This window comes from Electrona antarctica, assembly GCF_951216825.1.
Source record: "Electrona antarctica genome assembly, chromosome: 5".
In the NCBI taxonomy this organism is placed as follows: domain Eukaryota; kingdom Metazoa; phylum Chordata; class Actinopteri; order Myctophiformes; family Myctophidae; genus Electrona; species Electrona antarctica.
In genome coordinates, this window is record NC_136810.1 from 35,258,096 (window position 1) to 35,282,768 (window position 24,673).

At 42.0% G+C, this 24,673-nt stretch overlaps 2 protein-coding genes across 2 annotated transcripts in view; one reads left to right on the forward strand and one right to left on the reverse strand.

Moving 5' to 3' along the window:
- Positions 1-2,650: 2,650 nt before the first annotated feature.
- Positions 2,651-17,071, forward strand: idh2 (isocitrate dehydrogenase (NADP(+)) 2). The gene is made up of 11 exons (XM_079502499.1): positions 2,651-2,843; positions 7,972-8,063; positions 8,799-8,964; positions 10,030-10,190; positions 10,363-10,506; positions 12,265-12,401; positions 14,789-14,940; positions 15,834-15,946; positions 16,193-16,290; positions 16,401-16,493; positions 16,659-17,071. The coding sequence occupies exons 1-11, from the start codon at positions 2,729-2,731 to the stop codon at positions 16,741-16,743; spliced, it is 1,356 nt and encodes a 451-aa protein (XP_079358625.1). The 5' UTR covers positions 2,651-2,728; the 3' UTR covers positions 16,744-17,071.
- Positions 17,072-17,205: 134 nt separating this feature from the next.
- The window catches only part of znf710a (zinc finger protein 710a), a gene marked incomplete at its 5' end in the record, with an annotated part of 13,544 nt that continues 6,076 nt past the window's right edge, over positions 17,206-24,673 (reverse strand). The window contains 4 exons of the mRNA XM_079502298.1: positions 17,206-18,904; positions 20,105-20,276; positions 20,374-20,565; positions 21,657-23,210. Coding sequence (XP_079358424.1) covers positions 18,738-18,904; positions 20,105-20,276; positions 20,374-20,565; positions 21,657-23,210 — 2,085 coding nt within the window. The 3' untranslated portion in view covers positions 17,206-18,737. The remainder of the gene's footprint in view (positions 18,905-20,104; positions 20,277-20,373; positions 20,566-21,656; positions 23,211-24,673) is intronic.

Below are 24,673 nucleotides of genomic sequence, written 5' to 3' on the forward strand. Positions count from 1 at the left end.
CAAGACAAATGAATCCCATTGGTTCATGTGACTTTGTATACTGTAGTTTCAAGCCAGTTTAATATCTTGTGTAAATCTGTGGCCTCACTGGCCTGCTTCGTTTTTGTTCAGGTTTGGATTTGGATGACAGTGAGGAATGATCTCAATGGTTATTACTCTACCTTTACAAAATGTGCAAGGTGTGCAAAAAAGACATCTACACAATTATTTAAACCTGCCAACTGGAATATATCACAAACTAGTGTAAAATGTTTTGTTAACATTTTAGATATTGTGTATTTTAATTGAGCCGCAGTAAAACATAACCTGCGCCCACAACTGATACAGTATCATTATTATTCACACTGTATGAGACTGAAATCACTGAATAGAATATCTATTTCCTAAAACAGGGCAATTTTCGTTGATTCTCCAGCAGAGGTCGCCGTACGCGTAGGAACACAGTCTTTCATGTGCATTGATCTGAATTCCAGCAGATGGTGCAGCGACCACTTTCGATAATCTCTTAGTTCATTCACGTTTACTACTTCCATTCTAACCTCGCGTCACCAGACTTTACTCCCATTCTCCCACGAATTACTCAAGGCTCACTAATTCCAAATCATAATGTAGGCAAATTAATGCTGAGTTAACAAAACAACAGGTTACCTCTTTTTTCTATGTAGCCCGGAAGGCAGGGTTGTGGAGTGGGAAATTTGATATGGTCTTTTTTTATTAGCCTAAAATATCGTCTATATATAAAGACATTCATGAATCGACTTTTGAATTGAGCAATTCTTTTTATAGGGGTATAATGTGACCATACCATTAACATCCTATATAAGGCAAGATTTTCAAACTTTCATTATGCTTTATGTAGCATGTGATGTGATTCTGAATGGTCCAAGCAAAATTCGTTTTGCACGAAAAACACTCCTTGGACTAAAAACGGCCATAGCCACCTTGCCCAAATGTGCCTCAAAATGTGCCGACCTCATCACATTTTTTATGGAGTGTTTTTTTATGCAAAACTAATTCTTGGAATGGATTCAGAATCATGATTTGAAAACCCCCTAGTTTGACATGTGACATCATGCTACATAAAGCATAATGAAATTGTAATTTTTGCCTCATATGGTATGGTCACATATAAACCCCTATAAAAACATTGCTCAATACCGACAACCGGTCAGCAAATAGATTCATGAATGTACGTATATAGACAATATCGTAGGCCAATAAAAAATACGATATACCAAATTTCACACTTTTAACAAAAGAAGCCTGTTGACTGCCGGACTAATGTAGCCTATCTTTAGGGTGTATGTTGCCCAACACAAATCCGTTTAATAAACATTTATTTAAGTAAGAACTAAAATTAAGGTCTTCTTAAGTTATAAAAGCGTATTCCTTTTCTAAAATGCACCTTTTATTAATATCTTACTGATATTTGGCGATATCTTCTCATACTGTCTTATGGGGGCATGGAGGGAATGTGGGGACTGTTTACATTCCAAGGGTTCAAAGGTTGCTGACACTCAGTAATAAGATTATGTCATAGGCCTATCCATTGTCTCCTCTGCACTTTCTTCACATATGGTTCTTCAACCCATGTTGCGTAATAAGGACAAAATCACCTGACCTTTGTTGACCTTCAAAATAATCTAAAGAATGTTGAACTTGTGCATGGAATCAAGAAGACAAGAAGAAGTTAAAGTTATTAACATTGTTGTTTTGTTTGTAAAATGTTGTAGCTAGTTTGTCATTCATGTCCTCTAGTAATGCTCTAGTCTACATGGAGACGGAGGTGACCTGTCTGGTTTCAGTGGTTTGAGAGTTGAGGGTTGGCTCTGTTGTTTGGCTCACCTCCAGGTTTGACACATGACTGCACTTTCTCCCAGTTTGGCAAGAACCCTCACCACCTAAAAATAGCAAGCCTCCAAAGAGTTGGGACATGGGAACATGGCTCTGCGCTGCCAACTTCTATGTGAATAAAATTACTCTGTTCGCCAATAAGACTATAAGTAGACTATAAGTATAGGAACCCGATTATTAGTTAGTGTACGTGCATAACATATAAGAGCCAAGGTTAGCCATGGTTCATATGACGCTCGTAATCATGACAGTCATGTTTCAGGGCTAAGCCAAGGTAGCCTATGTCTTCAATAATTGTGTTCAACTGACATGTCATAGATCACATGATCAGATTCAGAGCATGTTGTCTTGGTTTTCAATGTGGGGCCTCGAGGAGATTCCGCAGGGGCCTAAAGCCGACAGAGGAGTAGTTTAACTTTACAATAATTAAATTAACTTAAAATGATTACAATACAAAATTGCACACAAAAGCAAGACATGTTTCAATAACACCACCATGGAATGTATTTCTCATTTCTCATGTAGCTACAATTATGACATTTGAATCATAATTTGAATTTGCAATCGTATTTATGTGACATCATTTTAAAAAAAACCTCTAGACGCATGATTTTACTAGACAGCAAATTAGCCGATCTACAAGATCACAACTCGCGATATTGTAGATCGAAGAATAATCCGAAAGCTCTGCTCTCCTCTCCTCGGTGCTGATTGGGGCCCAGCATGTTTGATCCCTCCTCTGCCATTTAATGTGACGTAGCGTGCACAGTGGGTTGTGCTTGACTATATTGACGGGAGCTGGGCACTGTTTCTGCCCCTTTGCTCGGAATTTTGTCGAGGATCCACTGAAAGTGACACACGGGCAGGCAAAGACATGGCCGGATACCTGAAGGTCCTCAGCTCTCTCACCAGGTCTGCTGCAGCTCTCAGCAAGAACCCTGCGGTGCTTGCCCCGGCGGCCACTTGTCAGACTCTCCAACAAAGGAACTGTGAGTTCAACAACCTGATCTGATCGCAGTGATCGCACAGCTGCTAAGCCATCCACGGCGCTAGGATGGAGGTTAACGACGGCTAACGTTAGCCAACACCATCATCATCCAACCTAGAAAACCCGGTGGTGTGCTAAAATGCGAAATTAAGCGCTCACCCTAGCCTATTTTAAAAGCCTCGTTGCGGTAATATTAATAATGTTGATCTGCAGGCAACGACGCGCAAACCGCCACCCCATGACTAGATAATGATAATGGTTATATGGCAGGTCGTTGGCTTGGCTGTTCAAAGATAGAGGCGCCTAGATGAAGCCGGCTGTCTTTGTCCGCCTTTTCGAAGTTTCTGTGGTTTGCTGACTTTGCTCAGAAGTAGAATGATAATCTTCACCGTCGCATCTTAAGTAACATCGTTAACATGTCATCCTTTGACATTTGAGCTTTGACTACTGATCTTTACATTTCCAATAATGTCGAAAAGAAAACGCATATGCCACGCAATATTGGCAGGGTTTGAATGACATCTGCACGCCCACATGTGTCCGTTGTACAAGTACAAGTCATCACAATAAATACAATATATGTGCATGATATGTAGCTTAGGTTGATCTGTTTACTAATAGAAAGTATTCCTCGTCAGTGCATCTATCGTCCTTTAAACGGATTTGTTAAGCTATTCTTCCTTCGAAGTGAGTGAAAACTTTTCTACAAGGTCAGCTAGGGTACTGGTAGGAGAGTAATGGCCGCCACAAGTGTAGTGTCCTACTTTATGTCTTCCATTTGGGGCATAGCACTAGCCTGCTCTCTATATATAACACATTTGCTAAATACCGTTATTTGTATTAATGTTAAACTGGTTTTTTGATTGAAATGATTGAAGAATTTATTAACAGTTTGCAGAATTACAGTACATTTCAAGCACAAACAAAATACAAAGGCTGTTAACTGTGAGTGGACGACCCAATTAAGCATTACACTTGTTTCCAATAGGGTCCACCATGTTCAAATCATCAAAACATTTAGAGACGTACAAATAGACACTTCTATAGACAGAACAGGAATTCATCATAAAGGAGGTAAAAAGGGAAAAGAAATATATACAGTGAGGGGGAAAAGGGGGGGGCGGGGGGGGGGATTCAGATTTTACGGGGGCCAGTTTCGAATTGCAGCCATCCATAGGTGCCCTTTGAGAGCGGTTTTGAAGGAGTCAAGGGATTCGCATGTCTTAATGACAGTTGGTAGGGCGTTCCACATTTTGGTGGCATAGGAGCGTTGAGTGAGTTGTGAGTTGGTGAGTTGTGTACAGGTCACAGGTGTCATTTACTTTGGAGTCTTGTTAATGTGTAATATACATAATTCTGGTAAGGAATAGGCTATTGTATGTGCCCAGGACCTCTGGGACATTGCATTTTCATGAAAACGTAAAAGTCCTTGTTGCAAGCAAAGCACCACAACTCCACCTGGTGTGTATCCCCTCCCCCTTCCGTGACTTTGGAGCACACACAGCCAAATACTACACAGCCAAATACTGGGTCAATTGAAGGGCGCTGTGTTTGTCACTGTCCTGTTGACAGCTGACAGCTGTCTCTGAATAAATGTGCCTTTTGAGCATTGTAGTCACCTCGCTATCACTGCTGTTTCATAATAATCCATTGCAGTTCACTAGTATAAAGATTGACCAAACAAATGGCCTCAGCATGGATTAAAGGCTTTGTCAGTGTTAAAACTACACAACACATCTTTTCTGAACAATGAGATTTACTGTCCTGGCTGTCATTATAGCCAAAGTTAAAGAGATCATAGTATTAACTAATTGATCTGTCAAAGATCTTATCTTATCTTGGTGGGAAATATGGGATGTTAAACCTGTTCTAACTTGAGTGTTTTGTTACAAGTGGAAAGTATGGTATTGTAAGGAAAAGCTTCATTATCCTCAAAGCCAAAGGGGAAATTTGGTCTCTATTGGGCTATGCATATTATAGAATTTTATTTTCAATGCAATCAATGCACACTGTACAACCAAACGTATCATTATAAAATCTCATATCATGGATGAAATCGCCAGCAACGATCAATGAAGCATATTCATGTTATGAATGAGGCTAAGATTTTCAAAAATGAATGGCTATGGCTTGGCAGAGTGGCAGATCTGTTTGTGTCTTATTCCCATCACATGTTGCATTGTCTTTTGCCAGGAGCTTTACTGATTGATTGTGCCTACAAACCTCTCAGTTCCCCTCTAAATATATTATATTTCTTCTCAGTCTGCTACCTCTTGGTTACTTGGTCTTTTTTGAAAGGCTAATGAGCATCTAATCTAATAATGGTCTGCTTCACCACAGATTCCTTTAGACTCCTTTCCATTTGTCTAGATTTTGTGGACTTTGGTGAGACAAGTGAACTACCGGTCCGGTAATGTGGCTACAGTAGTTGTCCAGTTTGTGCCCTGCAAAACTCAGTAGGCTTACAAGTGAAGTGGTTTCTGGTTGTTGACCAGAAAAGGACAGCCAAGGGCTTTCCTAATGACCTTTAGAGTGAAGCTCTCGTTTTTGTTTTGGATTTGTCCTTTACTCTGTCCTAACTCCTATCTGAAGTTACAGCTATCAGCAAATGACCTTCACTAGTCTACACAGTGATATGTGGGATAATTTTCTTCACGTTGTCTGAGCGCATCATTGTGATACATCACGATCACAGGTGGTGAGTTTATTCATGTTGCTGATATTGGAAGTGGCAAATCAGAGAATCACCAACTGCAGGAAAGTGGTACAACCAACCAGTCATATGCATAGAACCCATTCCCTTATTGCCAAAGTGTGTTGAGCCAGAATAATGTATGCATTCTACTAAGTGCACTTGCCGGTATCGGGCCCAATACCCTACCCATGTACTCTGTATCTGTAAAAGTCCAGATACTCTGACCCCATACCAAAACATTCATTGATTGCTGTACATACAGCTGGTAAATTTTGGCAAATGAATTTATTTTTAAAGTACTGTTATTTTTAAAGTACAAAATGCATAAAATTATACTCACTTAATTCTTTAAGTGAGTAGGATATACTCAATATGGCCAATATTTTGACATGCATACACATTACATTTTCGAGCACTAATTACATTACAACAATATCATCATAAAGAAAGTACTCGTATTGGTACTTGGTAGTCAGTATGAGTAGTACTCAAAATTAAGTCGTTTGTTCTAGGTCAGAACAAATGGTATCTGAGCATAATATTAATATATTATATTTTCTTGTATGACATAAAGTGAAAATAACGATCTACAAGCATGTTGCTTATGAGGTTGTAGATTATGCATATTTTTGAAAGTTTTGAAATGCTGTGAAAATCTTCGTATATAATGACATACCCAATATATGACGTGGCCCAACATGGGACGCCAGGGTAAAAATGGTTAAATGCATACTACCGTATCCCCAACAAATGCCCAGTTGCTATGGGGAGCCTGCATGACTTTGTTTATAACAGTCCTCCTGCATCCAGTTTGTTGAACACATTATATGTTATGTAACGTTCTCCTGCTCTCCCCTCCCCCTCTATCACATTAATTGTGAGAGCAAGTGAATGTCTTGTGCCGATTTAATGTAAGACTATTCTGAAATTATGACCAATGACAGGCAGCTGTGAAATGACTCTTACCCATGATGCCTTGCAGTAGTAGTGTCAGTTGCTGTCAGGTGAATATATATCATAGTTAGGCCTATATTCAACCTCATAATCGCATCTTCAAAATAATTCAGCTTTTGACAAGGTTTTAAATCTGGTGTAGTAAAACGTAACACAGTAAAAATAACACATTTATGTGGAATGGTTGTTGTGAAAATTTACCCGTGAAAGATTATATCAAAAAATATAATGCTGACAAGATATTGACAGACACTGTGATAAACTGATTGTGTATATTGTCCAGAAACCAACCAGGGTTAGACAAACACTGGCTCAATCTCATTCTACACTACAGAGCTCTTCTTTTTTGATTGGTGTTGCCACTACTTTCAGGAAAACACTGCTTCTAAGAACGGCACACAATCTTGTGTACTCTGCAGAAAGAGTAGAATTCCGATGTTTGAGAAAAACATAAAATGTCATTGTCCTACGCCACAAGATGGGCCTTTAATTTTATTTTTGTATTGTTCATACTGGCGACAGCATTTATACAGGATATGCAGTACCTCGAACGTAGAGAAAATACAAAGTAAAATAAATCTTTTGATTAGGTTTAGGTTACATTTTTGACCTGTAGAAGAGTGTACCATTATCACAGTACTGTGCCATTGGTTACAGGGGAATCTAACGTTACATCTGTACTGACCTCTGGGTTATTTTCAATGATCCACCATGTTATGTAGCATGTACCCTCAGCTGACGGGGACCATGTGTCTAGCCAAGAGCATGAGAACTGAACTGAGTGTATTTTGACAGGTGCTACCAAGGCTTGATAGACGCTGTTAAAGGTTGAGTGTCTTTTTAAGCACGCACATGGGTCCATGCTATCGTATTTCATATGAATTAAAACAGTAATTTTTTCACCAAATGTAATGTAGGGTCATGTACATTTCCAATGTGTTCCACCATTTTGTTCAAACAGACAGACACTACTCAATTATAATATTCAGTGAAGTATCATGTTGCTGGAGCCCACTGACTTGGCTGGGAGGCCAGAAAGTCACTTGATTCTTTGCATCTCCTTGTTGGCAGGCCTCATCGCCAAAGTTGAGTGAAAGCAGATCTGACTGGTACTACAATTCTTGAGTTTGAATGTAAAAAAAAAAAAGAGAATCTGTAATTTAGTCCAATCTAACCCTGTGACATTGAATTAGTACACCCAAATGTTGGCTTTAACACATTAAGAGTCCACATTGTATGGGAGTGGGAGGTAATAATATGGTGTTGAACTCTGATTTTAGGCTCTCTGTCCAATTTGGAAGTCCATAATCAAAAAAGGAACTCTGTAGTTAACCGACCAAAGGGATCTTTTCCTGACTATATGCAATAATTATGATCATAGTGATGAAGCTACCATTTCGGTCCCAGGGCAACTGTTTTTTGTTCCCCACAGGGTAGTAAAATAAAAGTCTGTTTACTTTGTCTTTTGTATGAATGACAGATGCCGACAAACGCATTAAGGTGGCCCAGCCAGTGGTGGAGATGGATGGAGATGAAATGACCAGGATCATCTGGGAGTTCATCAAAGAAAAGGTGCGTAAGTGTTAACTTGAAGGGGGACGTGAACATGCAAACATTAGTGTGTGTGTGTGTGTGTGTGTGTCTGTGTATCTGTGTCTGCCTGCCTTGGGGCAGGACAGCGGCAGCCCACACTGTCTGACTCGTCTATTTTTATATCACTGACTGACAACGTAGATGGGGAGGAGTGTGTGTGTGTGTGTGTGTGTGTGTGTGTGTGTGTGTGTGGTGCTGATGGCAGTGAGATTATGTATGATGTGGGGGAGGGGTTTTGTGTGAGGTTCCTCTCGGGGGTTGGCTGATTGCCTTTGGAGAGAGCAGATGGTGTGTTGCCTTGGGACGAAACATGGATCATAGGGATGATATCAGTCAGTGTTATGTGATGTTTATTTTTTGTTGTCATTTTACGATTAATGTATTGTTAAAATTATGTAAACATGGTATAGCTACAGGTAGAAAACGTCACACAATGAATGGACTATTATGCATCGATATCAGATAATAACATTGCCTATGCTTACTAGTTTTGCAGACTGTAATACTTCATACTTGAAATTGTACCTAGAGGAGTAGATCTTGCACCTCGTTAAAATAATGATTTGACTCAGCTTGTCCCTGGAGTACAGTGTGTTCAGCTGTGTTGGGAAACCTGGCTAAACATAGCTTCTTTGACAGGAATGTTCCTGTGTAGTCCTATTTTCAGAGTAAAGCGTGCATGGGTTCTGATATTCTCATTTTGTGTTTTCTCAGCTCATCCTGTCTAACGTCGATGTTGAGTTGAAGTACTATGATCTGGGTCTGCCGTACCGTGACCAGACAGATGACCAGGTCACCATCGACTCGGCCCTGGCTACCCTGAAGTACAACGTGGCTGTCAAATGTGCCACCATCACACCCGATGAGGACAGAGTTGTTGGTAATAACATTTGAACCCCTATAAAAGTATTTGTGAAATTCCAAACTAAAAATAGCTGATCTACAAGCTGACGACACGTTTTAGCGTGACGTGTTCTGGGCTTGTACAAAAAAAATGTAAATTTCCCTCATCTATAACAGTGGTTTTCAACCAGTGGTCCTTGAGGGGGTTCCTCCAGGTGGTCCTCAGCTAGCTGAGTTGGTAACCAAATTGACCCTTATAGATCTTTAAAGGTATATTCAGTGATTTCACTTCATTCAAATATCACTTATTTTTTCTTATTTTTTGGATAATCCTCCCTACTATAAAGTGTGCTGACCATATAAGGAGTTCCTCCCTGTCCCCAGTTAACCCCTGGGGTCAAAAAACCCTAGTTTCGGTTTGGGCTTTGGGTGGCAAAGCCTTCATCCAATCAGGATGAGAGGGGCCTTCCTCCAATCATGATCGAGTGGGGCGGGCCTTGGTGCATGTGCTGTTGGTCTGTTGTACTTCCCCCACTGTAGAGCGTGTGCATGTGCACATCTTGTTACCGGGTGGACTGGGTTTATTTTCCAAATCACCCACATCACTGAATGCTCCTTTAACTCTTGAGTGTAAATTTTACACTATCAAGAGTGTAAAATATTCTAAGTTTAGGGTCTGAGAGGCTAAATCTCATCAAATGGTGGTCTGTGGCTCAAATGCCGAATATAAAATGGGCCATGATATGAAAAAGGTTGAAAACCACTGCTCTATAATGATAAAGTGTTAAAGTGGTTATAACGGTATAATTCACTTTTTATTATGTTTTCCTCTTTTTCTTGTAGTCTGTGTTTGACACTCATTAGCCAGTTTACAAAACATATCCACATGAAAATTGTAGACGATTCCAGTCTGTGACATGTTTTTGTGTTACTTTCGTTACTGTGTGGACGACACCATGATAAAGCACTAAGACTTGTTTACAAGTCTTAGTGCTTTATCATGGTCAACAGTATCAAAGTAACAGTTTTTGTAATGTACCCATTCTACATACTGTGAAATAAAATAATCAATCAATGAAAAACTCTTATGATTTCATTTCAGAGTTCAGCTTGAAGAAAATGTGGAAAAGTCCCAACGGAACCATCAGGAACATCCTGGGCGGCACTGTCTTCCGTGAACCAATCGTTTGCAAGAACATTCCCAGGCTTGTTCCTGGCTGGACACAGCCCATCACCATTGGCAGACATGCATTTGGCGATCAGGTCAGCTCCGTCTAGACGCAGGAGACATTCTGTTGCTCCTCGGTTTACACCCATTGTTTTTCACAAAGTGACAGACTTGGTAGTGCAACAGCCAGGCTTGTTGAATATTCATATCGACACGATTTTTATCCTCGAATTACAAAAGACAAGTCATTCATTGTTCCCTCTACAGTACAGAGCCACAGACTTTGTTATTGACAAGCCGGGAAAATTCAAGATCATCTTCTCACCTACTGATGGCAGCGCAGGCAAGGAATGGGAGGTCTATGACTTCCCCGCCGGTGGCGTTGGAATTGGCATGTACAACACAGATGAGGTGAGTGTTTTATTTATTTGTATTTTTTCCTCATTAGATTTTACTGAAGAAAATGGGACTATTGATTATCTTCTTAGCCATTATTCTATTGATTATGTTTTTGATTAATCGAGCAATTGAGAAGTGCGTTTTATATATCAATGCTATATAAAATGTTTAATTTGTCATTTTAATGCCAATAGAAAAATCTGTGATATACACACTGCATCTCATTCTCACACGGCAATCCTATAATCCGGTAGCGTCACCATTGTGCCGGTTTTGACCAAATAGAGCGAATCTGGCTATCACTTCCGGTTTAAGGAATCACAACATCCGGGACTAGTTTGGACTGGTGCAGCACTATCAGATGTCCGGAATGCTAAGCGATCATTGTTTATTTTAATAACTAAGTCAAATTAAGCTCTAATCAAGCCCAAAATATCGCATTTTACGCAGCGATGCATATGCGATCACACGCGTGCGTGATCGACCGTGCACTCGCGGATTTCGGCCGGTTTTAGGTAGATTACATCGGCCGTTAGCCAAACAAGCTAAAAGTTGCTACATTTTGTTATATTATGCTCCCGATTACAGGGGATTAAACGATTTACGTCAAATGGCCATGAGGGATTTATTGATATCAATATGCATAATACGTCACTGGCCATAAGGGGGTTAAGAACCTTAAAACAATGCAATATTGCCTCATGAAAGTTGGTGTTGTGACTTTATATATTGTCAATTACTTGCATGAGAGGGAGAGCGGTGGTGGACTTAGTTGCTTTCCGCAAAATGTTTTTTGAGGGTCCTATACACAGGTTTAATGTTTGTCTTTAGTTCAAAGTTTGTTTAGTAAACGCATTGACAATGAAGGGGAAATTTACGTCATGTGTCGTTTACGTCATATTGTCTCTTTATTGTTAATGGCGTTTAATGTTTGTGTTGGCACCGTTTGTTTTACATCACCATTACATCACCTAATCAACAGTTGTTAGACTTTAATATATTAGCGCCCCTCACTTCACATGGGTGTGATTTTTATAATGAATTTGGACCAAATTAGTCTGCTAGATAGAATTCTTTATGCTAAGGCCAGTATATATATTATTGAAGCCATGATTTAAGATAATTTAATGATTTAAGATCAAATAACCACTTATATTAAGCCCTATTTTATACTTTGTCATACTCAAATAGTGAAAATAGCAGATCTGAAAGCTCCCAACACATCGCATTATGACCCATTGTGTGCTTGTAGATATTATTCATCGATAATTAAGATGCTGTAATTTTTAGGTATTAGCAAACCGACAAGGTCTGTTGAAAGTATATTATTCATAAATTTGCATCTACTATTGATAATCCAATTATGTTTGTTATTATATTTGCACAGTTATACTTCCGTAACTGCAATGTAAAACCTGCTTCTGAGTAACTTAATCTGCATGCGTAGAAGAAGTATAACCTGCATGTAGTGGTGTCTGTAGCGCTCCGTGAAACTGAGGTTTGGGTGCACTCACCTCATGTGATCCTGCCTAAACACTGTTTTGTTTGCGGATATCAAGCCAACAGTTTGTTTGGTTTTACAACAGTGGAGGTCATACTGTTCGCTGGGACTTTCAACCTGTCTATGGGAAATGGTGGTGTCAGCTAATGGTACTAGTGTGTATATATGAGGTCTAGCCTGGCCCAGAGACAAAAGGTTGTTAACCCCTGTATTACTTGTGTGGCCTTCCCCACAAGTAACCCTTTGCCCTGTTTTTTCTTCTCCTACAGTCTATTACTGGCTTTGCTCACGCATGCTTCCAGTATGCCATTGGCAAGAAGTGGCCTCTGTACCTGAGCACCAAGAACACAATTCTCAAAGCCTATGATGGTAGATTCAAGGACATCTTCGAGGATGTCTTTCAAAAGTGAGTCTTTTTTCTTCAAACTAAAAATGGAGCCCAGTATGTTATCCTTTTAGCATAGCGTTTGTTACTGTACTGCCATACCGTTTCCAAAACGTTATAAAAAAAATATATTGAAAGGGCACCCCTTGTGGATCAATCTGTCATTTCCCCCTTCCATTCATGTTTGTTTTTGCCTGTAATCTACACAAACTTGATATTAAAAGTAAGGATGTCAAAAATAACGCATTAACGGCGTTAATTCATTTGGTTAATTAATTGCGTTATATATTTAACGCAATTAACGCATGTTGGTGTTCCCCCTAACATGCGCCCGTGCGCGCGGCTCAGGAACGTCCAGAGCATAACAAATCTGTCACTGTGTAGCACACAGTCATGATTGAACAACACCAGAGATAGCTTGTGTATTGTAGTTGGGTTGCCAAGTGGTTTGATTCTGTAACTCTGTTGCGTTACTTTGTCTGCCTAGCAAAGCCCCATTAGGCTACACTGTGACTGCACAGTCACACACACACACCCGCACGCCTCGTCGCCTCCTCCAGTTTTCCTCCCTCCTCTGCACGCATGCACACACGCACACTACTAGTGTGTAGCTACTAGCTATCAGCGCGCTGCAAGAATCACTCACATGTTTTATAGTACCGTCGGGTCCGTCGCAACTTGTGGACAGTTTGAAAATGCGGGTCCTACGTGCATTAAGCCATTAACGTTGGTCCGGCTGGTTTCGTTTTGTCCAACGCGATTACGTGAATCAGCATGGCTGCGCCTACAGTAGGCTATTACCTAGCCCCATATGTGCCCTCTCCCTACGCTCATTCTGTAGCTCCGAGATGAGGTCACACACAGGGCCCCTCCCACCCCGTTCTGAAACGGCGCATGTTTCCACAATTCCACGATTCTTACCCTTTTCTAAACAATGAATCAAAAACATGAAGTGGCGTGAAGGGTTTACACTAATTCAACGTCAACAACGCCAAAGAAAATCCAACTTTAAACGGTTACACGAGCGTCTAGCGGTTGTTTAGCATGTTTTTCAAGGAAGTTGAAAAGCTTTAGCGCCTCCCCGGCGCCTCCCCTGGTCGAAAATCTCCAACTGACTTCAGTTCACTCGACATGCACGCGCACACGCACGAATCCCTTGATAAACATGGAAGCGGCTGACTATACCAACCGCTGTAACGCTCGTAACCGTTTAAAGTTGGATTTTCTTTGGCGTTGTTGACGTTTAATTAGTGTAAACCCTTCACGTTTTTTAATCCATTGTTTAGAAAAGGGTAAGAATCGTGGAATTGTGGAAACATGCGCCGTTTCTGAACGGGGTGGGAGGGGCCCTGTGTGTGACCTCATCTCGGAGCTACAGAATGAGCGTAGGGAGAGGGCACATATGGGGCTAGCTATTACCAAAACAAACACATGGTACTTTTGTGTCGCACATGGAAAGCAACTGAAAACGACCATGGATATATTAAAGACAGTTCCCCTGTGCTGCTGTGCACAGCGGAGATAATGCACAAATCCAGGTACGAACCAAAACACTGACTGAAGCTGATCATTCACGACTAACTCCGCAATGAAGGAGAGACAATCTCGTCTCTCACTATAGTCCACTACAATGCCATTCTAGCCTTAAAACCTACATTTATGTTATTCAATATATTATTTTAGCGCAAAATATAGGCTTTTCTAAACCAAGCCCTGTTTCAAAAATGCTTATGTGCCATTATTGTATTTTGTGAATTAACTATAGTCTACAGTTTAACCCATTGATTCTCAGCTATTTTAATTTCAAGGACCCCCAAATTAAATTGATAGAAAGTAGCCTAGGCCATTTCATTATGATTTTCATCTCTGGACTGGGACCCCAGTCTCCATCCATCCATCTTCAACCGCTTATCCGTAGTCGGGTCGCGGGGGCAACAGCTCCACCAGAGTGTTCCAGACTTCCCTCTCCAGAGCAACATTAGTGACTTCCTCCTGGGGGACCCCAGTCTACATGGCCAAAAGCCAGTGTTCATTTAACTCAAAGTGTAGGCTAGGCCTACAGATGCTCACATCACATCATAGGCTATACTAAATGCATTAGAAAACAAAAAACATTAAAAAACTAATGTATATCCGCTTTCTGTCATTTATATTTCCATTTCCACAACAATAAACAGGAAAACATGGCATATTTTGGACATAGTTCGAATGGTGATTAATCATGATTAAATTAATGTTGAAGCTGTGATTAATCCGATTCAAATTTTTTATCATTTGACAGCCCTAATTAAAAGAGAATTATTTTCTTATAATATCAAGGTGTCACTGCAGTATTTGGTTGATATGTTTACTATCATGTTTCTGGTCACTGTGACACATTTCAAGTGGATACGCTTTGTGTCTGACAGGAACTACAAGCCAGAGTTTGACAAGCTGAAGATCTGGTATGAACACAGACTCATCGACGATATGGTGGCCCAAGTACTGAAGTCCGCTGGAGCCTTTGTGTGGGCCTGCAAGAACTACGATGGAGATGTCCAGTCCGACATCCTGGCTCAGGGTGAGATGCGCTCAAACCGACATTACAGCCTCATAATAAGAAGCAATTGCCACCAGGGAATTGTATAAAGCACCGAAGTCTGACGTCACTTTCAGTAGATGGCGCCAGTACACTGGTTCATGTATTTGTTTTTGTTTCATTGAAATCCCCATAGGCGATTTTAGGTCGCTTCATATAAGAACTGTGTTTGAAAAATAAACCGATCATCCCGGCCTTTCTGTCAGGGGTGTGGCTGTGTGTCGTTAATGATGTCCATTAATATTTGATACAGCCAGTTTCTGGAGAAAATTCAGTTTATGTTGTGCGACGGGCAGCTGCAGGCTGCCGGCCCTGAGCAATTTGGTGCCCTAGGCAGGATTTTTCGTGATGCCCCCTTGAAAAATGACCATGGTCCCCTTGTGTTCTAAAGCACTGCGTTTGTTTGTTTTTTGCTGGGTGGATGCCCCCCCTCCCCTCATGATGCCCTAGGCAACTTCCTGTTCTGCCTGATGGGAGGGCCGGCCCAGCCTGCAGCCACCCTGCCTACCCGGAAATGTAGTCTCTGGGTTGTTTGACTCGTTTCTAGCGCTTATTTTGTTACTCTTTGGGTATATTTGTACATTTCCACCTTCAGTCGATGCTTCATATCCATATGAGTGAAAAGGCCGGGATGATCGGTTTATTTTTCAAACACAGTTCTTATATGAAGAGATCTAAAAATCCCCCTATGGGGAATTCAATGCAAATAAAAAGTACACAAACCTGTGGACTGGCGCCCTCTACTGACAGTGACGTCAGGACTTCGGTGCTCTATAGCTTCTAGCTTGAGTGTTCCCCATTTTATTTAGCAAAATGTTTTATTAAGCAAGATGTTGTAGATTGACATCTATCTTTTTTTTGTGAGGTTCTTTTAGGTTTTGGCTCCTTGGGACTGATGACATCGGTTCTTGTGTGCCCTGATGGCAAGACCATCGAGGCTGAAGCTGCCCATGGCACTGTGACCAGGCACTACCGTGAGCACCAGAAGGTATTCTATTTTGCTATTCAATGTTAATATCAATCTAGGAATGTGCAGTGGGGAAATCAAACAAATGTGCCTAGTTACACCAGTTATCTGTGTACTTGCAGTGACATCTGGTGGTGAAAATTGTAATAAACCTTAGCTGGCAACAAGGAAGGATTAAAATAGCTTTATCTTTATGCCTTGTATCCATGGTTGTCTTTGATAGCTAGAATGAGTTGCTTGATTGAATCATCCTGTCTCTGTCTTCAGGGAAATTCAACCAGCACCAACCCCATTGCTAGCATCTTTGCCTGGACCAGGGGTCTTGAGCATAGGGGTAAACTTGATGGCAACCCTGACCTTATCAAGTAAGGGATTTATAAATCATTGAAATGATCTATCATTGTTTGCTCAGATGTGCTGATATAAGAGTGGTGTGAGCTCATTTTAATGTTGTTTTTTGTTGTTCTCCTTGCAGGTTCTCTCAGACTTTAGAGAGGGTCTGTGTTGAGACCGTGGAAAGTGGTGTTATGACCAAGGACCTTGCAGGCTGCATCCATGGCCTGCCCAAGTAAGCGATCTAACATTTAATTCAACTAAAAAAGATTGTATACTCTTAACAACTTGTTATATTCAAATATAGCCTACAGGGCAATGAATCATTGAATAGTTGAATGCTTTTTGAAAACGGGAACTGAGGTTTCTGTAGTCTGATTTCCCTGTCTTGTCTTCTCAGCTGCAAACTGAACGAGCATTACGTCAACACCACAGACTTCCTGGACGCCATCAAGAACAATCTGGACAAAGCCCTCGGCAAGTGAAGGACTTGAAAGAGTCCAGCTAGCCTGGAAATGACAATACTCTTGTCCTGTTTTTGTACCTCATTTTTAACTTAAAAGGTCAAGAAAACCACATGCATTTCAACTGAAGGATAAGAAAAACCTACTACTACTGTGTAGAAACAGAATCCCGTAGCTTACTTCTTAAATCGTTCTGCAGTTGAGAGATGTTCCACCTGCCAATCTTCACTCCTTTTTGCTCCATGGTATTTTTTGTATGTAAAGTACTGTATTCAAATAACTGAATTATGCCTTCGATAAGACTGAGCCGATGTCAAGCATAACTGCCAATAAATATCCCTTGTTTGAACCTCTCTTCTGCTGAATTAAGTCAAAACAATGAAAGGTGAGCCTTTTTAAAGGTAAATAAATTTATTATTTTACAGTATTGTCTGGTACACAACATTGTACATACATTTCTATCAACATTATATCCACACTGTCTAACAATACAGAAAGCCATTGAAGCTGAACATGGTGTAGTTCCCCTTTGTATCATCACTAAAACTGATGGAATGAACACGGAGGCGGAATAATTCACAAAGAATTGCATTTCATATTAAATGCGCTATATCAACATTTGCTAATCGATACTTTGTTTGCAGAGCTATATGTTTGTGAAAAGCTAAGCACTGAGAAACTGAATATATTGAGTATTTCCCAAATCATTTTCCGTGAGGTCCACGGCCCTGTCACATGTTGGGAGGTTGTCGTTCATCACTTTGGACCAGTGTACAGTTTGATGGATGGCATGCTCTCGCAGACACACAGGGGCACTTAATATTTCTGTCCAAAGTTTTTGGGACAGTTCTTGTTGAAATTCATCCACAGAAACCAGGACTGCAATAAGAATGCAAGGTTTGCATTGTGTTTTGAAAAATGTTGCAGTCCGTCCTGTGAAGGCCTAGATGAGACCGGATTCTTGAAAGGAAAGCAGTGTCACAGTCTGTTCTCTGTTGTAATCTTTTGAAGAAATCTACAAATGGGTGGGAGGGCCAACCTAAATGCAATTATGTGAGATCTGCAATTGGGCCCCATGAAGTTCAACGTCCCAACTCTGTACAATGCTATGGCAAAGTCACTGCTGCTGCCCTTAGCTGCAGGATTTGGTAAAAAGGTAAATCCAATTCTTTGGTAAAGGGGTCTACAATTAAAACGGTATTTTGATTATTTTTTTTCATTAGCATCTTAAACATTCCACAGCAACAATTACATTCATAGACTAGAGATCAATACAGAGTGATGCTTGCTAATGCAGGAACTTAAGAAAATCAGACCGCTCACATATTGTTGCCCTCAGTGCAATGCACTGATTACAGTACCAGCCAACATCCAGAACATTCTGTACAATAAAATACAACAAAACGTGAATTGCAAATCCTATGGAATTTAGGTGGTCTTTTAGACCTTAACCTGCCGTTTTCAACTTAGTACAAACAAAGTGATACAATGTTAAGTACATTAACCTCTGCAACTGGATAAGCTATGGCAAGTGAAATTAATATGAAGACTTGCTCACTTCTCTCACCCTGTTGAAATGTGACCTCAATGTAACCCAACAGACTCGCTTGAAAGAGAGCGGGATTGTCTGAATGAGTAAGTGCATTATGCTGTCACCATATGCTTTTATTTGTCTATTTGCTATAAAATATGCATTACATTTTAGGCTCTGAGCATACTCTTATTAATCAAATGTCAATAGTTTTATCCCCCTCCTAAAAATAATTACCCCTATTTTGTGAATTACACTTTCAGTAGATTTGTAGGTTTCTGTGGTGAAAAATATCAGCAATTAGTCTACAATTCCAGACTATGGCAAATGAGGAGATTCCAGTGCATATGAATGTGCAGAATTTGCTGGATGACTTCATGCCCTTGAAGATTCCAGCACTATGCCTTAAACAGCAAAAATAACACAATCCCCTATATTGTTATAAGTTCATACTTACACTCAATTTAGGGGTCATTTGAATAATTCATGCAGTGTTGTAGCGCCCGCCGCCCTTCCCATAGCTGCTATAATACTCCATTTCAGACAGTTTAGTGATGTCTGGTGTGTTGTTGTTCGACCGATTTTCTCGTTCGCTGAATTCGAAGCTGTCGTCGTCATAGTCGTCCTGGCTATCAACGTCTTGTCGGACTTCTGAGGGAGAAGGTGTAGATGCACAAATATTAGCCCACCATTTCTTCAGACACACACAGGCCCCTTTTCCACCCGAATAACTTTGGTTTCCGTCGTTTTTTAGGGGCGCTAGCCCCTCCTATACTCAGCTATTAGTGTAGATTTTCGTCTTACACAAACATTAAATTCCCATTGACAATGAACCGAAATTTTACGTCATAGTGTCTGAGCAAATCGGCTTAGTGTCTATTTTTGAGGGGCCTATATACAGGTTTTATTGTTTGTTTTTAGTTCAATGTTTGTTTTAAAAACACCATTGACAATGAAGGGAAGATTTACGTCATATTGTCCCTCATTACGTCATATTGTCTCTTTATTGTTAATGGCATTTAATGTTTGTGTTGGCACTGTTTGTTTTACATCACCATTACATCACCTAATCAACATGAGTTAGACTTTAATATATTAGCGCCCCTCACTTCACACGGGTGTGATTTTTGTCTTACACAAACATTAAATTCCCATTGACAATGAATGGAGAATTTTACGTTATAGTGTCTGAGCAAATCGGCTGTTAGTGTCTATTTTACGTCATGATGATGTACGATGATAAGAGCGCCCCTCACTTCACACAGGTGTGATTTTTATTACGGTATAGTATACTATATAGCCTATCACATCTGCACCTTCCAACCTGAATAGTGAGATGCTTGATCGCTGTGGTTCCCACTTCAGGGCAAGAAGTATATTTTGGTTCCATTTCCGAATCAACTTCCAGGGATCTGAACCAATTAATTTGGTTCAAAATTAGGCGGGGAAAAAAGAATAGAACCGTTTCAACCCTGGTGGAAAGAGGGCCAGTGTGTCTGACTACAGATGAGATACATGGCCTCATTGAGGAGAGTCCGTAGATTGCACCTCCTCCAATGCTTCCATATCACTCTCCACTGATAGAGACAGGCATGTCTAATCCAGTCTCTGCTATATTTACTAAACACACAGTGAGGGAGTGACAGGGAAGCACCAAAACACTCAGGCCAGTAGATTACAGTACATGCTGAGTCAAAGTGCATTAGGGGCCGACTGAGTGACAATAATGTATTATGAAGTATGCAGAGGAGTCCAACTAACAGAAATTAGACATGCGTACCCACGCAAATGTCATCATGGAAATTAATCGTTTCCAAGGTAGCTATGGACTTTTCCTTCAGCGTTCCTCACCGTGATCCAGCGAGGTGTCCAGGACGCCGTGTTTGACCTTCATGTGTCGACTTAAGTTTCCTTTCAAGTTGAACTTGCTGCTGCAGTAAGGGCACTTGAATGGCTTGCTGCCCGCATGGAGATGCATGTGGCCCAAGAGGTTGTACATTCTATTGAAAGATTTCCCGCACACCTGAGAGGCAACGAGGGAAAACAGGACAGGTGAGTCCACATGCTCAATTACAAGAGGAGTCTCATCTGGATTGAGATACATGCAGTCCGGTCCTTACCTTGCATTTGAAAGGCTTGACCGGCAGGTGGACAATCATGTGAGTTTTAAGGGTCTGTTTCTGGACAAATGTCTTGAAGCAGACGTGGCATTGGAAGGGCCTCACGCTGGCATGAATCAACATGTGCCTTTTCAGGTTGGCAGACAGAGTGAACTCCCTTGCACACACTTCACACTTGAATTCTTTCATACCCTAGGGAGACAAAAGTATTTGTAATTAGTTTAGATTTTATTTTCTCTCTCTTTCATTTCTATTTGGTTAAAAAATGAGTCATAATAGGGGATAAACACACAGAAGTACCATAAATATGAAAACAAATGCATGTAACTGTCTTTTAACAGACAGGAAGAACTGCCACAGGGTGACCCACACTCAATAATACAACAGAGGAAACAATGAGGTGAGTGAGGATTTGCATACTGGCTTCATGTCAAACTCATATACAGTAGGTCACACTAAACGTATAAGTTTGGACATCTTTTCTTTTAAAGCTACAATCCTTACGTTTTTGGTCTGTTGTAATTACAACAATGTCCGAACTACAATAAAGGTTGCGGCCCATCTATAGTGTCCAACCCGGTGCACCATCTGCTTTGGATAACTTTACTGAGATTGTGAGTAGGTTTCCTACCTGACACCAGGTGTACATTTCTCAATTGAAGAGTAGGGAGACCTTCTCCCATCACTGCAGATGTGCTAGTTATATTATTTTAACATACTCTACCATACAGATTGTTAACATGGCATTTTATTCATTAAAGTAAGTCCTGGATTGTAGCTTTAAGTATATTCTAACATACACACAAAGTAACGGCAGCATCATTCAGATATATAAAGACAATTTTCCAATATAAAACACTGAATTTAACAGAATGTAGTGTGGGCCTACTGTGGTCTTGAAATGGAGAAGACATTGAATGATTCATCGCACATAAAGGGAAGTTGGTCTACGTACGAGTCGCAACACAAAACACATGCAAGTGGGGGGTTGAGGCACCAGACAAAGAACCAAGAGCTTTGAAGGCTGTGTTTACACAGCAACTGGTTTTGGAAAAAGGCTGTTAGGCATAGTGTGCGATATAACCCTCAATTTTCTATAAGGTCTATATTCTATAAGGTTACATACATTCTGTACTAGGCACAGAATTAGCTTTTTATCTCATGAAACATTTTATTCTTTCCCTCTCTCATTTAAAAAAAATACTTGTAGCACTACTTGATGGGTTAACTTAAGACATACAGAGTGGAGCACAAAATCAGGCGTATCGTTGGAGTTTCAGTACCTTCAGTGCGAGGGCGTGCGCTGCCAGTACCTTGTGAGTGAGGGCGTGCTGTCTGAGGTGGTGTATCTGGACAAACTCCATGCCACACTCGGGGCAGACATAGGGCCTCACATTCTGGTGCTTCATCAGGTGGTTCTGCAGCTGGCTGCGGTACGCAAAGGACTTGTGGCACTCTGGGCACTGGTAGGTAGTAGGCCCCTGGTGGCTGGTCAGGTGGCGCTTCAGGTGGGCGTAGGTGGGGAACTCCATGCCACACTGGGAACACACGTGGCACTGTCCGTTCTCGTGCTTGTTCTCGTGGGTCCTCAGCTCGCTGGGGTAGGCGAAGCCGCGGCCGCAGAAGCGACAGCTGTACGGCTTGACGTCTGAATGCTGCAGCATGTGCCTCTTCAGGTGGCTGGTCTGAGTGAACGCCTTCTCGCAAACATTGCACTTGTGCGGCCGGGTGCCCTGGTGTGTGAGCAGGTGGGTCTGAAGATGGCTGGGCTGCTTGAAGAGTTTGCCACAGTGCAGGCACTCGTGGGGCTTAATGCCATTGTGACCCAGGATGTGAGTGACAAGGTTGTACTTGGAGGTGTACGACTTCTCGCACATGCGGCACTTCCAGCGCTTCAGACCCTCTCCCACGTCTACACAGTACGACTCATCGATTTGTACATTGATGTCCAGCCGGTCGATCTGCATGCGCCGGGCGAGACCCTCGGGGTCTGACCACAGCATGGCCTGGCCGTTCTCCTCATACTCCCCCGGCAGCGCCATGTCAGCGGACTCGTAAGCCACCTCACTGGCCTCATAGTAGCGGCTCATCAGTGGGTTCTCCGTAGCCTCTCCTCCCGTCTTTAGATTTAATGCCTCTTCTTCCTCCTCGTCTTCCTCTACGACCAGCTCCTTTTCCTTCTGGCCTCGTTCATCCCGACCCGTGTCCAAATCCTGTCCTGGCCGTGCGTCTGCCTGCGGATTGGATGTCTCTCTAACACATGTGGCACAGTTCCCGCACGCCTCCTCTTTCAGGGAGCCTCGCCGGGTGACTGGATCCTCTTCCTTGCTGGGGCTACTACCGTTGTGCATGTAGACGCAGGAAGGAGGGGTGTCCGAGTCAAGCCGTTCACCCTTGACTTGAGCCTGCGGACTGGGCGCTCTGGGCTGGCGAGCCTCCAGGTCTCTATCAGTCCTTGGCCTCTTGGTCCTCCCGCGGGGCCCAGGCCGTCTCCTCTCACTGCAGTGGGGCTGGGCCTCCGGCTCCCCTGCAGAAGGCTCTGCCAGGTAGTCCCCGTTGGCCCCTATCAGCTGGTCGGCGTACTCGTACTCCATGGCCTCAGCCGGGGCAGGATGGCACTCCCGGGGCTCTCCCATGTAAAATCCGTTTGGGGCGATGGTGGCCCCAAAGATCTCATTCTGGGAAATGAGGCCCAGAACGGCTGCCTGGGCCAGAGAGAGAACCACAACAGGCTCTGTCTGCGTGCCCACGTCCACATGGCCCTCGGTCGTCTTTGGGTGGTCCTCAATCATCTTGGGAATGGTATAGCTCCGCACCAGGCGGCTGCTCTCCTCCTCCTGATGGATAACAAAACAATTGCACAGGTAAGTATAGAAATGCCCATTTTCAAAAATACACCATATCCATGTTTAGACCTTTACAGCTGTTATAAAACATTGCTTTCCAAATGTTTTAGGAGGACCTAACATCAGTATTCTGTTGATCGTATTTCTCATGCAGGTGTTCAGAATAATCATATAATAATCATTAAGTCTCAGTGGGCTTGATACTAAAGTTATGCAACCCTCCTTCCTACTTGTCTAGAACGTAAGGACAATGTTTTTCGGGGGTTAGCCTGTGAAAACCGCATTCTGACAACGCCTTGTTTCTTTGCTCTGAATCCAGAGGAGAACATTAGATTGAGGAGATAAGGCAGATCTGTGTTAGCTCCCCATTTCCTTCCTTGACACAGGCTTTAGAATAATAAAGAACACAACAAGGGATGCAGGTCCAACCAGGAAGTGGACTTCCGTGGACTGTCCTCGGCACTTCCTGTGGGGGGTCTAGGGCAGCGGCCCTGGTCCACCATGGCCGGCTCATCACTGAGGCTACAGTATCTGTCCCATTCCTGAGGAGCCAGGCCTGTCAGTCTGTTACATGCAGACACACAGCCTCTTGCCATAGCCTACTTCATAATGCCTGCCACACTGGGCTTCCGTAACAAGATGATATATGCTGGCAGCAGCCAGTCTCATATCCATAACAGACATCCGATTGAGTATTGAGCTTCATTCTGAATTCTAGACCTGTGCATGGGGCTAGCTAACATAATTGCATGAATTTGAGGAAAGCGTTACAGACTTGCATGCACGTTTTATCCAAGCGGTCTGAAAAAGCAGCAACATATATGAGGGTGTAAAAAAGAAAAGCAATATTGTGATACTAACAAGTAAACTGCTCAAAGGTAAATAAAAGGCCACAGTGCTCCCAGGTTATTCCATGGCTCAAATGTGACTGGTGGAGAAAATATATGAATCCCTATTCTCTTCAGTCACCACAGTCTGTAGTCTGTGCTATACATTACTAACAAGATCTGCTCTCTCCTGATACAATATTGAGAGAAGAGAAAGAGTATAGAATGAGAGACGAGTAAGAGAGGATAGAGAGAAAGGGAAAAACAGAGATAAAGAAAAGGGAAAAGGTGTGTGCGTGCATGCGTGCATGCGTGCGTGCGTGCGTGGATGTGTGTGTATGTGTGTGTGTGTGTGTGTGTGTGTGGGGGGGGGGGGGGGGGGTGGTAGACCTGGATGCCCTGATAACCACGTCATTTATAATTACTGCTTTTAAAGTAGTCAGACAGAGACAGACTGTGTGTTTGTGAGAAAGAAATACAGAGAGAGTGGGTGTGTATTTGAAAGTGTATGTGTGTGTCTGTCTGTTTGCATGTGCGTGCGTGCATGTGTGTGTGTGTGCTCGCAAGTGAGCAAGAGAGAGAGAGGGAGGGAGGTATAGAGAGAAAGAGAAAGAGCTGTGGGCGGGG